General features: G+C 44.0%; 1 protein-coding gene across 1 annotated transcript in view; it reads left to right on the top strand.

The window, feature by feature from the left end:
• The window catches only part of LOC117052642 (maestro heat-like repeat family member 5), a 48,755-nt gene that overhangs the window by 15,326 nt on the left and 19,021 nt on the right, over positions 1 to 14,408 (top strand). Inside the window, exons 12-14 of the mRNA XM_033159613.1 lie at positions 9,751 to 9,873; positions 12,046 to 12,125; positions 12,631 to 12,766. Of these exons, the coding sequence (XP_033015504.1) occupies positions 9,751 to 9,873; positions 12,046 to 12,125; positions 12,631 to 12,766 (339 nt within the window). The remainder of the gene's footprint in view (positions 1 to 9,750; positions 9,874 to 12,045; positions 12,126 to 12,630; positions 12,767 to 14,408) is intronic.

Genomic DNA, 14,408 nt, shown 5'->3' with positions numbered 1-14,408 from the left:
GACCATTTTTGCCTTTACGATAAAGAGAATGGTATTGTGCACTATGTGTATCAACAAATCACTGTCTTTTGTATGTTTTAAATGTTTTCAGGTTATGGTTTTTAATTCTATATCAGGGGTCAGCAAACTTTTTCAGCCATGGGCCAGTCCACTGTCCCTCAGACCTTGTGGGGGGTCGGACAATATTTTGAAAAAAGAAAAGAAAAGAACGAATTCCTTTTTTTATATATAAAGTTTTTATTATTTTCCGTAAAACAAAGAAAAACACTACAAATACACAAATACACAATAAAAAACACAATAAACAATGAACAATAAACAAATTCAACAACAATAACAATAAACATAAGAAAAACATATACATACCTACACATACACTTATCTTTATACCCTTCTTGTTTCTATCTTCTCTACATGGGGACTTCCCCCGTTCCCTCCACTGCATTCCAAATCAATATGTCTTTTTCCATAAACATTTACCAAATCTCTTAATAATCTTTAGATTTGATTAATCAAATATAAATCATCACTTAAACTCAATATCCTAAGATGCTCTTAAACAATTAAATCATTCACCACAAAACTTCTTCTGAACAATTTTATCTAACATTAACAAGCTAAAGCCAATTCTACTAGCTAATTCTGCTCAGATATTCAATTTTACACTATTAACTAAATAGTCCTTAAATTTCTTCCAATCCTGCGACACCTTCTCCTCCCTCTGGTCTCGGATTCTCGCGGTCAGTTCGGCGAGTTCCATATAGTCCATTAGCTTCATCTGCCATTCTTCCACTGACGGGATCTCTTCACCTTTCCAGTTTCTTGCAAGTAAAATTCTAGCAGCTGTTGTGGCATACATAAAAAACACTCTATCCTGACTGGGTATCTCTTCGTTGGTCATGCTCAAAAGAAATGCCTCTGGTTTCTTACTAAAGGTAATTTTCATTACCTTCTTGAGTTCATTATAAATCTTGTCCCAGAAAGCATTTACCCCTGGACATGACAACCACATATGATAAAAGGTACCTTCCGCAGATTTACATTTCCAACACACATTAGTCATTGTAGGATTCATTTTAGCTATCTTAACTGGTGTCAGATACCATCTATAGATCATTTTCATGATGTTTTCTCTTAAACTATTACAAGCCGTAAATTTGATACCTTCCTTCCACAATCTCTCCCAATCATCCAACATAATATTATGGCCCACATCTTTCGCCCAATCTATCATTGTCGATTTAACCAATTCATCTTTCGTATGCCACTCTAGCAACAAATTGTACATCCTGGAAAGGTTTTTAGAGTTCGATTCAATCAATTCTGTTTCCAGTTTTGATTTTTCCATTTGAAAACCAATCTTCTTGTCTGCTTTAAAAATCTCATGAATTTGATGATATTGCAGCCAGTCGGCGACTTCGCCTTTCACTTGATCGTAACTTTTCAACTTAAACTATTCACCTTCTCGCTGCAATATATCTGCATATCTTAACCATCTTGCAGACATATTAGGTCTCTTATAGGCCTTGGCCTCCACAGGTGAAATCCATCTAGGAGTCTTTCTCTCTAACAAGTCTTTATACCTCATCCAAACCTGATACAGGGCTTTTCTCACTATATGATTCTTAAAAGTCTTGTGAACTTTTACCTTGTCATACCAAAGATAGGCATGCCAACCAAACATATTGTCGAAGCCTTCCAAGTCCAACACATCAGTATTTTCTAGTTTAAACCAGTCTTTTAACCAGCAAAAGGCCGCTGCTTCAAAATAAATCTTTAAATCTGGTAGGGCAAAGCCTCCTCTCTCTTTAGAGTCTGTTAAAACCTTAAATTTAATTCTCGGCTTTTTTCCCTGCCATATAAATTTCGATAAATCCTTTTGCCATGTCTTAAAACAGTCCAATTTATCCAAAATTGGAATGGCTTGAAATAAAAACAACATCCTTGGTAAGACATTCATCTTAATGGCAGCTATTCTGCCCATCAATGAAAGTTTCAGTCTTGTCCATATCTCCAAATCACTTTTAATCTCTGTCCACAGCTTCTCATAATTGTCCTTGTACAGGTTCAGATTTTTTGCAGTAAGATTGATACCCAGATATTTTACTTTCTTAACGAAGTTGAGGCCAGTGCGATCTTGTAATTTTTGTATCTGTTCTGCTTTCATATTTTTAGTCAATACTTTGGTCTTCTGTTTGTTTAGTTTGAAGCTGGCTACATGTCCAAACAACTCAATTAGTTCTAAAGCTTTGGGGACACTGCTTTCAGGTTCTTGTAGGGATAACAACAAATCATCTGCAAAGGCACGTAATTTGTATTCCTTCTCCCCCACCCTTATTCCTTTAATCTGTTTCTCCTTTCGTAGCATATTTAGAAGGACCTCCAGGACCGTGATAAACAATAAAGGGGAGATAGGGCACCCTTGTCTTGTTCCTTTCTCAACTCTGATCTCCTCCGATATCACACTGTTTATTATAATTTTTGCTTTTTGTTCTGTATAAATGGCATTAATGCCATTTAAAAATCTTTGTCCAACTGCCATCTTTTCCAAATTTTTCTTCATAAATATCCAAGAAATGTTATCAAAGGCTTTTTCAGCATCTATAAACATCAGTGCTGCGTCTGTATTTATGTTTTTTTCCAGTTTCTCTAAAATATCCACGATGATTCTTGTATTATTATTTAGTTGTCTTCCTGGTAAAAAACCTGCTTGGTCTTTATGAATATAGTCTTTCAGCACTCTTTTTAATCTTGAAGCCATGACATTCGCAAATATTTTGTAATCGACATTTAACAGCGAGATTGGACGATAGTTTTTCATTAAAGTCTTATCTGTATCTGGTTTCGGAATCAGTGTGATATAGGCCTCTTTCCATGTCTCTGGTGCCCTATCTCCTTCTAGTATTTTATTGCAAACTTCTTTCATAGGCTGCAATAGCCAATCTTTCAAACTTTTATAATACTTTGCAGTCAATCCGTCTGGTCCTGGGGCCTTCCCTATCTGCATGTTGTTGATTGCTTCTTTGATCTCGTGTGTCGATATAGGGTGGTTGAGCATATTTAACTTATCTTCTGGGACTTTTTGCAATCCATTTTTTCCCAGAAACCGGTCAATCTCTGTTTCTTCTACTTTCTCCTCCTTGTACAATTGTTTATAAAATCTTTGGAAACACCATCTAATTTCCTCCGGGTTCTCCACAATTTTTTCATTTACTACCAATTTGTTGATGATATTTGCTTTCTGTCTTTTCTTCAGTTGCCAAGCTAGTAGTTTTCCGCATTTATTTGCTGATTCAAAAAATCTCTGTTTCATCATTTTAATCTTCCATTCAATATCTTGATTCATGATTTTAGCATATTGGGATTGCAAGTATTTAATTTCTTTTTGAATTATTAGACTTTTGGGGTGTCCTCTTAATTCTTTCTCTTTTATTTTAATTAATTTCAAAAGTCTTTCCATTTCAGCATTTTGTTGTTTCTTCTTTTTTGCTTTTTCACTTATGAGGAACCCTCTCATTACCGCCTTGCTTGCATCCCAGACAGTTCTTTTTTCCACTTCCGAATTTAGATTAATCTGGAAATACTCTTTCATCTTTTTTGCTGCTCTTTCTACCAGCTTGGCATCTCTCATCAAAGCATCATCCATTCTCCATCTGAAGGAGTCCTTGGAAATTATTTTTAAATTTGCTTGTACAGGGTTATGATCAGAATATGTCTTTGGACTGATTTCTGCTTTTTGTAGTTTCGGGGCCAATTCGTTCGAAATCCAGATGTAGTCTATTCTCGACCATGACTGCTGAGGTTCACTAAAATATGTTGCCTCTGTTTCAGTGGGGTTTCTTAGCCTCCAAGCATCCACCAAATTCAAATTATCCACCATTTCAAAAAATGTTTTTGGGAGTTTCCCATCGTTTGTTAATTTGGTTCTCTGCGATCTATCCATTAATGTGGAAACTGCACCATTAAAATCTCCAAGGCACACTATTTTATAGTCCAAATAATCCAACAGCAGATCATGTATATTTTTATAGAAAATTGACTTCCCATCATTAGGTGCATAAAGTCCCAGAATCAAAAATTTTTCGCCTTGTACTTTAATTTCAATAGCAATGTATCTCCCTTCTTCATCTTTGAATAGCTGTCTTGGGCTGTATTTCTCTTTTGCGTAGATTATCACTCCTCTCTTCTTGACTTTGTCCGATGATATAAATTCTTGGCCTAATTTTTTGTTTTGTAGAATTCTTCTGTGTCGTCGAACTACATGGGTCTCCTGTAAGCATATTATGTCTAAATTCTTTTTTTCCAAACTATGAAAGACTCTGTGTCTCTTCGGTCTCTGGTTCAATCCCCGAACATTCCAAGTCATCAATTTAAGAGCCATGTTTTAGTCTCCTCCTCCCGTTGCCTGATCTTTCTTGTCTTCTTCTGGATCTTTTGAATCGCTTGGTCTCAGGGTCCCTGGCAGTGGAAGTACTCCTGGAAGTTGGTAGAAAAAAGCAGGATCTAGTGCTGAACCTTTAAAATCTTCCAGGTGCTTATCCAGGAATTTTTGTTTCTCAGCCGGGGATCTTATCCTTATTCTCTTCTCTTTGAACATAAAAGTGAGGCCTTCTGGAAATTCCCAACTAAAGGAAATATTCCTTCTTCTTAGCTCTGTTGTTAGGTCGTTATAAGATACTCTTTTATCCAGGAAAAATTTGGGGATGTCTTTAAAAAATACAACTTTGCTCTGCTGGACCACTAGGTTGTTCTTGTAATGTAGGTCCAAGATGTAGTCTCTTTGGTATCTGTTGTTTAGCACAATCGAACAATCACCGACTGCCTTGGTACCTTTCTTTCCTCTGGGCCCAAATCTGAAGGCCTTCACTATGAGTGCTGAGACGTCTTCCTCTTCCAAATGCCAAAACGTTGAAAATTGCTCTACAATATATGCCTTTAAACTTCCCTCTTCCAGTTCTGGGAGTCCTCTGAGACGAATGTTTCCTTCTCTCTGTTGTAGTTGAAGAAAGGCAAGAGATTCTTCCACACTGCTCTGCTTTGATCCAATTCTTTCTATTTTCTCCAGATCAATATTATCCAGTTTTTGCTCCACCGTTTTTATTTTTTCCTTTACTGCTCTAAATTCTTCAGTTTCTTTCTTTAAAACTGTCACCTCTTGACCAATTTTATTTATTTCTTCTCTATTTTTCCTGACGTTTTCCTCAATTTGGCCAATAGACTTTTCTAATCTTTGGGTGGAATCTTTGATTTCAGCTTGAAGCTTCTCTGTTGCAGAGTTTACTGTTGAATTTACTGAATTTACTGAAGTCTGCGTCTGCTTCACGTCTTCTGATACTTTTTAAAGTCCTTCTGTTATTTCTGAAATGCTAGCAGTTAATTTCTCAATAGCATTAGCCATTTGTTCCTGTGAGGTTAAAGAAAAAGAGCCTTTTCTTTGTGAAGTTTTGGCTCTAGTACTGTCTTGCATTTCTTGGTCACTCTGTAACTGTAGTCTCAAGGTCACCCCAGTTGTAGTTATTGTCTCAGACATTCACAGTGGAAAACCAACAGTCCCAAAAGTAAACACCAGGTGGCCAGCAATTCAATCCAGAGAACAAAGAGGCTGCTGAGCCAGAAGTCCCAAGCAGTTCCAACCATCCAAAATATAGGCAAAGATTTCACTAGTTTTAAAGTTTTCAAAGCTCGTTAAAAGTCAAGAACAGTTAGTTTGAACAGCCCAAGGCAGTATTTGTATCTTCTCTTGCAATGTAACCACCAAGTCCATAAAGTAAACTGGCTGCAGCCGGCTACAACAAAGTTAAAAAGTCTCTTCTGGTAAACAGTTACTAAAGTAAATGGCAACAATATAATGCAGCCCGCTTCTGACCCGGAATCCTAATCCAGAGGGTGAAGCGGTGTCTTCTTTTATCACAATTCTTAAAATTAAGTCCTTAAAAACAGTCCAAACAACTTTTAAACAACTTTTAAAAAGTTCGGCAGAATTAGCAAACTTTTTCCCGTTAGTCGCGGCTTAGCTCCTTTACTGTTACCCTGCTCTGTTAAGCAGTTCAAAGAGAGCGGGCTTCCTTTTGAAATTTTCTCTGTAAGTCTAAAGTCTTTAAAGTTTCCAAGTCCGATAAATAAGTTTTACTTACAGAGTTTCTTTTGACAGTCTCTTGTTAGGAAGTGCTGGGTGCTCGAATCCGGCGGGATCGCTGCTTTGTTCTCCGGGGGCAGCTGTCTCTTCAGCTCCGTGCCGTTGCCCCGCTCGCTCGATTTTCCCCCTTACGAGGGTCTACCGAGAGCGGGGGCGACACGTCTGGAGCCCACAAGACCACGGTCCACGGGACGCTCTTCCCGTGGCTTTAAGGGGCCCGCGGCGCAGGCACGGTAACCCCTAAAGCCCCTCGGAGAACCGGAGCTCTTCAGCTCCCGTCCGCCATTGACCGGCACCAAACCGGAAGTGAAAAAAAAAGAACCGCCATTGACCGGCACCAAACCGGAAGTGAAAAGAACGAATTCCTATGCCGCACAAATAACCCAGAGATGCATTTTAAATAAAAGCACACATTCTACTCATGTAAAAACACCAGGCAGGCCCCACAAATAACCCAGAGATACATTTTAAATAAAAGGACACATTCTACTCATGTAAAAACACGCTGATTCCCGGACCATCCGCGGGCCGCATTTAGAAGGCGATTGGGCCCCATCTGGCAATGATGCGTTTTCTGACCTGGGAAGGGCAGGACTTATTTTATTTCATAACTTTTCTATACCAATTAGAATAATAGAATTGTAGAGTTGGAAGGGATCCTGTTGTTGTTGTTGTTGTTGTTCAGTCGTTCAGTCGTGTCCACTCTTTGTGACCCCATGGACCAGAGCACGCCAGACACCCCTATCCTCCACTGCCTCCCGCAGTTTGGCCAAACTCGTGCCTGTCGCTTCGAGAACACTGTCCAACCATCTCATCCTCTGTCATCCCCTTCTCCTTGTGCCCTCCATCTTTCCCAAGGAAGGGATCCTAAGGGTCCTCTAATCCAACCCCCTGCAATGCAGGAATCTCAATGAAAGCATCCCTGAGAAATGACCATCCAACCTCTGCTTAAAAACCTCCAAGGAAGGAGATTTATATAGGTATATTAAAAAGAGTTGCTTGAAAGTTTTGGAGCAAGTACTTTTTGGTGAGAGAAACGCCGCAGAAATTTAAAATCACAAAATATACAGAAAAGTAGTGTGTGGAAATATACAGAAAAGTAGTGTGTGGAAATATATAGGCTCTTAGACCTTTATGTTGCTTCCAAAGTTCCCCTCTTCCCTTAGCATAGTAAGAGACCACATGTTTAGTAGGTTAAAAAGGATATTTTAACAAACTTTTCAAAGGTCAGGTTCATGTGTTTTTCCACACAGCAGTTAGAAAACACAGGCAGTACAACTTAGGTTCCAGAGTAGTGAATGTTTCTAAATTATTTGTACAGAAACACTAAGGTGACTTGTTTAAACTACATGTTCTGAGCTTGGAGCAACCAGCTCATAACTCCCTACTGGTAAGGTTCATAATATTGATCAGTCTGACTCGGCATATATAAAGCAGCTTTTTAAGTTCCTAAAACCAAAAATCCAGTAAGAGCAAAATCAACCAATAAACAGCTGCGCAGAGATATGCAGGCTTTAATCTCAACAGCAAAGGCAGGTCTGGGTCTGCTTCCAGAAGGGTGGAAGAGAACTGTGTTCATGGAAATGCCAGAGCTTGGGGAATCTGGCAGCATGGAGGCCAGACTGGAATGCAAACCAGGTGACACTTATTGCAGGGCCTCCATAGTGGAGCTTAAATCTCAGGAGAAGGCTGTGGCATGGGAGGAGGAGGCATGGGCAGAAATAAGGGGGTTCCCCTGAGTTTTGAGGGCTCTGTAGGTAGAAACCAGCATCTTGAACTGGGTCTGGAAAACAGATCAACCTCCAGTGCATCTGCCACCAGTTAAATTTTACCTGTGGTGTCAGAGCTAGCAGTTGCCATGGCATCAGTGACAGTGGTCAAATCCCTATCAGGTCACTAGCAAACTGCAGAGCTGCAGAAGGATCTCTGCCAACAAAATGGCAAAAGCAGGTTTAGTACAAGGAAGTGTAACATAATGCCCATTGAAGCAAAAAATAATGTGTTTTTAATGTTGTACACCACCCTGGGACCTTTTGATAAAGACTGGTATATAAATTGTAGTAGTAGTAGTAGTAGTAGTAGTAGTAATACACCAATGGGGATTGAGCTGACTGCTGGCTAGGGCTCTGGGTGGGCTGAAGGGAAAGCTCAAAGGAAACACTGGCTCCATGCGCAGCAGCTGTGATGCCAGACATTATTCTGGTGAGACATTGAAGTTGCACCTCATTGCCTCCCCTTTTGTTCATTCACCAGTTCAGCCTGGGCACTTTCCCCCAAATTCTGTGCAGCTCCTTGTTTGATTTTCACTGCCACGAATAACTGGCTGCATCAGCCACAAACATGGCCTCTACATTGTTGTTGTTGTTCAGTCGTTCAGTCCTGTCCGACTCTTCGTGACCCCATGGACCAGAGCACGCCAGGCACGCCTATCCTCCACTGCCTCCTGCAGTTTGGCCAAACCCATGTTAGTAGCTTCGAGAACACTGTCCATCCATCTCATCCTCTGTCATCCCCTTCTCCTTGTGCCCTCCATCTTTCCCAACATCAGGGTCTTTACTAGGGAGTCTTCTCTTCTCATGAGGTGGCCAAAGTACTGGAGCCTCAACTTCAGGATCTGTCCTTCTAGTGAGCACTCAGGGCCGATTTCCTTGAGAATGGATAGGTTTGATCTTCTTGCAGTCCATAGGACTCTCAAGAGTCTCCTCCAGCACCTAATTCAAAAGCATCAATTCTTCAGCGATCAGCCTTCTTGATGGTCCAGCTCTCACTTCCATACACCACTACTGGGAAAACCATAGCTTTAACTATATGGACCTTTGTCGACAAGGTGATGTCTTTGCTTTTTAAGATGCTGTCTAGGTTTGTCATTGCTTTTCTTCCAAGAAGCAGACATCTTCTAATTTCGTGACTGCTGTCACCATCTGCAGTGATCATGGAACCCAAGAAAGTGAAATCTCTCACTGCCTCCATTTCTTCCCCTTCTATTTGCCAGGAGGTGATGGGACCAGTGGCCATGATCTTAGTTTTTTTTTATGTTGAGCACTAGATATTTTCAAATGAAGAACGTATTTTCTTGTTCCCTTTATTTGAACAGGCCTTTTAGGGCTTTTACTTGGTTAACTACATGAATTGGAAATTGCATCCTCATGCCAGATAGCAATGTGTATGCTACAAAAGGCAAAAGAGACTTTATTCATTTATATATTGCTCTTCCTCCTCAAGGAGCCTGGCATGGGGCACAACATCCAAAGTACAGCCAGCAATTACACCTCTAAAAATTGCACAAGAAGCAGCATAACAAACCAGCATAACAAGAGAACCGTTGAATCCCAGAGCCAATTTATGACCCAAACACTTGAGCAGGTTTAAATGTGCTTTCAACTGGTATTCAAATAATAGCAGACATACATGCCATAGAACCTGCAATGAAGGTCTCTTTTGAAATGGTGCTTGCTACAAAAGAAGTTGTATTAAATGCTCCATTAAAATATCTGTTCCCTGGTTAAAAGGGGGAAGAACTTTTTACTTGATCAAAAGTTGTTTAAATAGCTTACATAAGGGTTCAGCATTGTTTGATAATGAGGCTCTGCTTTTTGCTCTGGGTTTGGGTTTAGACCATAAGCCTGAAGAAAACCTTTTTGATTGCGGTGCTGATGTTCCTTGAGGCCGTTTCTGCGACAGGAAAAGCACACAGCCTTCGAGTGCACATGAAATCCCCCCTTGTGGAATGCCTGATAGTAAGTCAGCTGCACACTCCATACCCAGAAACCTGTAGTGAGTGAACTTGGCCACAGACTAATCTGGTTGCTTCTCTAGACTTGCTACACCTATAAGCTGGTGGTCTGAGTAAGCATCCTCCCTGGTCATCGCAGTGGTGGGTCCTCGCCAAGTCTCTGCCCAGTGCCTGGCCACTGATCCAGAGACAGTTTGGGGTAGGACACAACCCAAACCCATAAAGTTCACTGGGCTGATTTGGGCCAGTTCTGTCCAGCTCACAGGTTGTTTGTTACAAGTGATCAAGAGAAGTCATAGCGCTACTCTGTTCTGCCATGGGAAGACCCCACCAGGTGTCCCAGGTCCCTGAATCTAGGTGCCACAATTCAGGAAGGATATTGACAAGCTAGAACATGTTCAGAGGAGGGTGACCAAGATGATCAAGTGTCAAGAAACCAAACCTTATGAGGAATGGTTGAGGGAGTTGGGTGTGTTTAGCCTGGAGAAGAGAAGACAGAAGTGACAAGATGGCCACCTTCAAATATCTCAAGGGCTGTCACCCGGAAGAGGGAGTTGGGGTGTTTTCTGCTGCTCCAGAGGACAGGACCCAAACCAATGGATTCAAGTTATAAGAAAGGAGATTCTGAATAAACAGTAGGAAGAACTTCCTGGCAGGGAATGGACCACCTCGAGAGGTGGTGGACTCTCCTCCATCTCCCTAAAGTTCATTTACAGTATAATGTAATGCAAATTTATGAATAGGTTTTTTACTTGCATGAGCTCCCTGAGGTTACCTTCTGCTTCCATTAGCTACCAGCCTTCATTTGTCCATAGCTGAGAGGGCTCATGCTTCCATATTGCCTACTCAAGAGCTGTATAAGTTGCCCACTCCTGCCATCATGGGACCAAAGACCTGAGGAGGTCATCAACCCCGCATTTACAGAAGAATCTGAGTGTAATGTTTAGTCCATATTGTTGCATGCCACCCTAATCTCTGAACAGTGAGAGATTATAGAGGTTCCAGGCGCTTACCCAGGATTTTGTTTCCTTGGAATGAGGAACAGCAGAGACTGGGGTGTCTGTAGGAGATTTGGTTTATTTACACATATATACAACCTGGAGGGGACATGGGTGGCGCTGTGGTCTAAACCACAGAGCCTAGGGCTTGCCAATCAGAAGGTCGGCAGTTCGAATCCCCGCAACGGGGTGAGCTCCCGTTGCTAGGTCCCAGCTCCTGCCAACCTAGCATTTCGAAAGCACGTAGTGCAAGTAGACAAATAGGTACCACTCCAGCAGGAAGGTAAATGGTGTTTCCGTGCGCTGATCTGGTTTGCCAGAAGCGGCTTAGTCATGTTGGCCACATGACCCGGAAGCTGTCTGCGGACAAATGCCGGCTCCCTCGGCCTATAGAGCGAGATGAGCGCGCAACCCCAGAGTCGTCTGCTACTGGACCTAACGGTTAGGGGTACCTTTACCTTTACCTTTATATACAACCTGAGCCTACGATGAATGGGTTTGCAGCTTTAACACTCCAAAAGGCCTTGCTTCTCCCATAGGGAGAATCCAAAACAGAAATTAGCCATGCTCTCTGACTCCTTTCTACAGCTGTCACAGGTTTGCCACAGCCTTGGATCCTAGCAAAAATCAGGCATGGCTCTGACTTTCTGCCTTCCCAGCCTGCTGCCTTACTTCACATAACTCAACTCCCAACTCTGGCCTGTGTCTTTTAACTAGCAGTGAGTTGAGGGAAGGGGGCTCACCCATTTGTCTTCTGGCACAGAGCCACTTCCCTTGTTACCTTAATGGCCCAATTGGCCCATACATAGAGGGACATTACCTCACCAAGAAACTAGCCTGGCTGTGGCTGGAATTGAATCTGTGCTGGATCCAGGAATCAGAAAGGGGCTCACACATACAGCCTAGCCCCATCCCAACTAATTCCCAGGGGAATTAGATTCTTGGTTTTCCACCAAATCGAGGTCCTCCCAAGTGGCACCATGAAGCCCTCGTGTGCATCCCCTTGGCATCTGCCAAGGCCCTGCCCAGCCCCATGATTAATATTTATTTTACATTGAGGGTGGGGTTGTTTGGTGGAGGGACTGCCCACCCAGAAGCTGGTGCAGTCCTGGGTCTGCCTGCCAGGGTGGCCATGCTCAGTGACGCCACTCACGCTGTGTCCCTGCAATGACTGGCAGGTGCTGATTGAGAGAGAGCCCATCCATGCCCTGACGGACACCGTGCGCCAAGACGCCATGTACATCGTGACAGAACTCAGGTAGGGGCAAAACGATGCTGGGGGGGTCAAATTCAGAGCTGCTCCCCTGACTGAGAGTGGAAGGGGGGTGCTGAGTTGGTCCCTCCTCAGAGACCAGTGAACCTGCCTGTGTGTCTGGCCCAGACAGTAGTCCAAGCAGCCGCTGCATGGGCTCAGGCAGAGGGGAGGGGCCCCTGGCAACCTCTGAGGGAAGATGCTGGAGATCAAGCCTTCTACATGCCAGGCACGTGCCCTCAGAGCTGAGGGTTCCCTCCCTTGCTACCATCCTTGACTGTGCAGCTGCAGGATACTTAGGAGCAGGATGCTTAGGAACGTGAACCGAAGGATGTGACAGGTGGGTAGCCGTGTTGGTCTGCCATAGTCAAAACATAATAAAATAAAAAATTCTTTACAGTAGCACCTTAGAGACCAACTAAGTTTGTTCTTGGTATGAGCTTTCGTGCACAACCATCATTTCACCATTTGCTGCCGCAGATTAATCTCAGGTGTGCTTCTTTTTCCTCAGCAAACTGAAGCCTCCCCTTGAGGCAGAGAAGAAGACCGGCCTCCTCTGTGCCTCCTTCCAAAGCATGTTTTGCTTGGCCCCCTTGGAGCTCCTGGAAGGGCAAATTGCGGCAGATGAGCAGGCAGCCAACGTCAAAGTGAGCCCTTCCCTTTGTGTGTCTCACTTGCATTGCAACATACCGGTAGTTTCCGATGAGAACTGCCCTGGAAATTACAATGTGTGCATGCAAATTTATGCACATCTGTTTAGTGGTTAAGAGCGGTAGACTCGTAATCTGGGGAACCGGGTTCGTGTCTCCACTCCTCCACATGCAGCTGCTGGGTGACCTTGGGCTAGTCACACTTCTTTGAAGTCTCTCAGCCCCACTCACCTCACAGAGTGTTTGTTGTGGGGGAGGAAGGGAAAGGAGAATGTTAGCCACTTTGAGACTCCTTTGGGTAGTGATAAAGCGGTATATCAAATCCATTGGCTGCTGCCATTGCATTCCCAGGGCTGAGCATGGCACTCTTCTGTCAGTCATGCCCCAGGTGCTTATGGGATGCGCCCCCCCCCCCCAGCTCTGCCTTGTCTGGCCTCTTTGGCTGGTATTGCAGCTCCTTGAGCTGCCTGGCTATTCACCCTGGTGGGTTTTGACCTTGTGCCTGCTTGGGGTGGTTTTGTGATGTTTTTGTGCTGGTTGGCTTGTTTTCTCTTTGTACCAATTGCTTTTAGCTGCATTTTACTGCTTAAAACTTGTCCGTGGTTGTCTGGCAGTGGCCACCAACCAAATGGATGAAAGTGCTTGTGCTGAAGGAGCAGATCTCTCCCCACACAGGAAAGAGGCCCTCTGACAGCACTCTCTGGATGCGGCCCTGGCAGTGTTTTGGCTGCCATTTTAGAACTTGTCATTTGGATCAATCTTCATTTTAAGGGATCCTCATGCGTGCAGGACAGGAAACATGGGGAGCTGTGCAGCCCTTCGCCAAACATCTGTCTGCCCCACTGCATCTCCCCCCTCCCCGCCCATCCACCACCAACACCAGAGCACACAAAACTGCTCCAGGCTCCATTAGTGAAATGAGAAGATCCTTCTCTGTGCAGAATGGTCTCTGCTGCTTTGTGGGTGGCATGGAGCTGCAGTTTGCTTATTAGGTGGGGACAGAGCCATCTTTCCCTTTGGGCTTACTAGCGTGTTGCACGTGGCGCACGCCTCTCAGCTGCTGTGCCCCGCCAACTATATGGCTGGCACCCCCAGCGCCAGCAGCCCTGGGGGGAGGCTGCCCCCCATCCTCCTCCTGACCCCCTCTCACTCAAAGGGAGGAGGCGAAGGCAGAGCGGGGACGAAGACCACGCTGGCCCCTCCACCCTAGCCCCGTCCAGCAGGAACTCTCAGGGCGCTTTGCAAACTCTTACGATGGAGCGGGGCGGGGCGACTGGCGGCTGCTGCCGAAGGAGTCTCTCCAAGGCTGCTGGAAGGCGGCCCCGGAGAGCAGCGGGGTGGATCTCCCTAGCCCATTGGACCAGCTGCGCAGTGCGGAGATGCCGAGCAAAGTCCTACTTTTTGCAAAAGCTGCCCTTGGGGCTGGGTCCTGCAGGTGAGAGGCGGGAAAATCTGGCACCAGGTGTATGTATGGCTGTGTGTGTGTGTGTGGTTGGTTGGTTGCGCGCGCGTGGGGCGCCAAAGCTAGAGGGCGACCCGGGAAGGGGTTAATGGGTCCGAGGGATCGGCTGGCTTTTTTCTTTCTTTCTTTCTTTTTTGCAGTGCTTCCATCTCCATTAACATAGCTGCCTGTCACCTT

Source organism: Lacerta agilis, chromosome 9 (assembly GCF_009819535.1).
Source record: "Lacerta agilis isolate rLacAgi1 chromosome 9, rLacAgi1.pri, whole genome shotgun sequence".
NCBI lineage: Eukaryota > Metazoa > Chordata > Lepidosauria > Squamata > Lacertidae > Lacerta > Lacerta agilis.
This window is presented reverse-complemented; position numbering and strand designations above follow the sequence as displayed.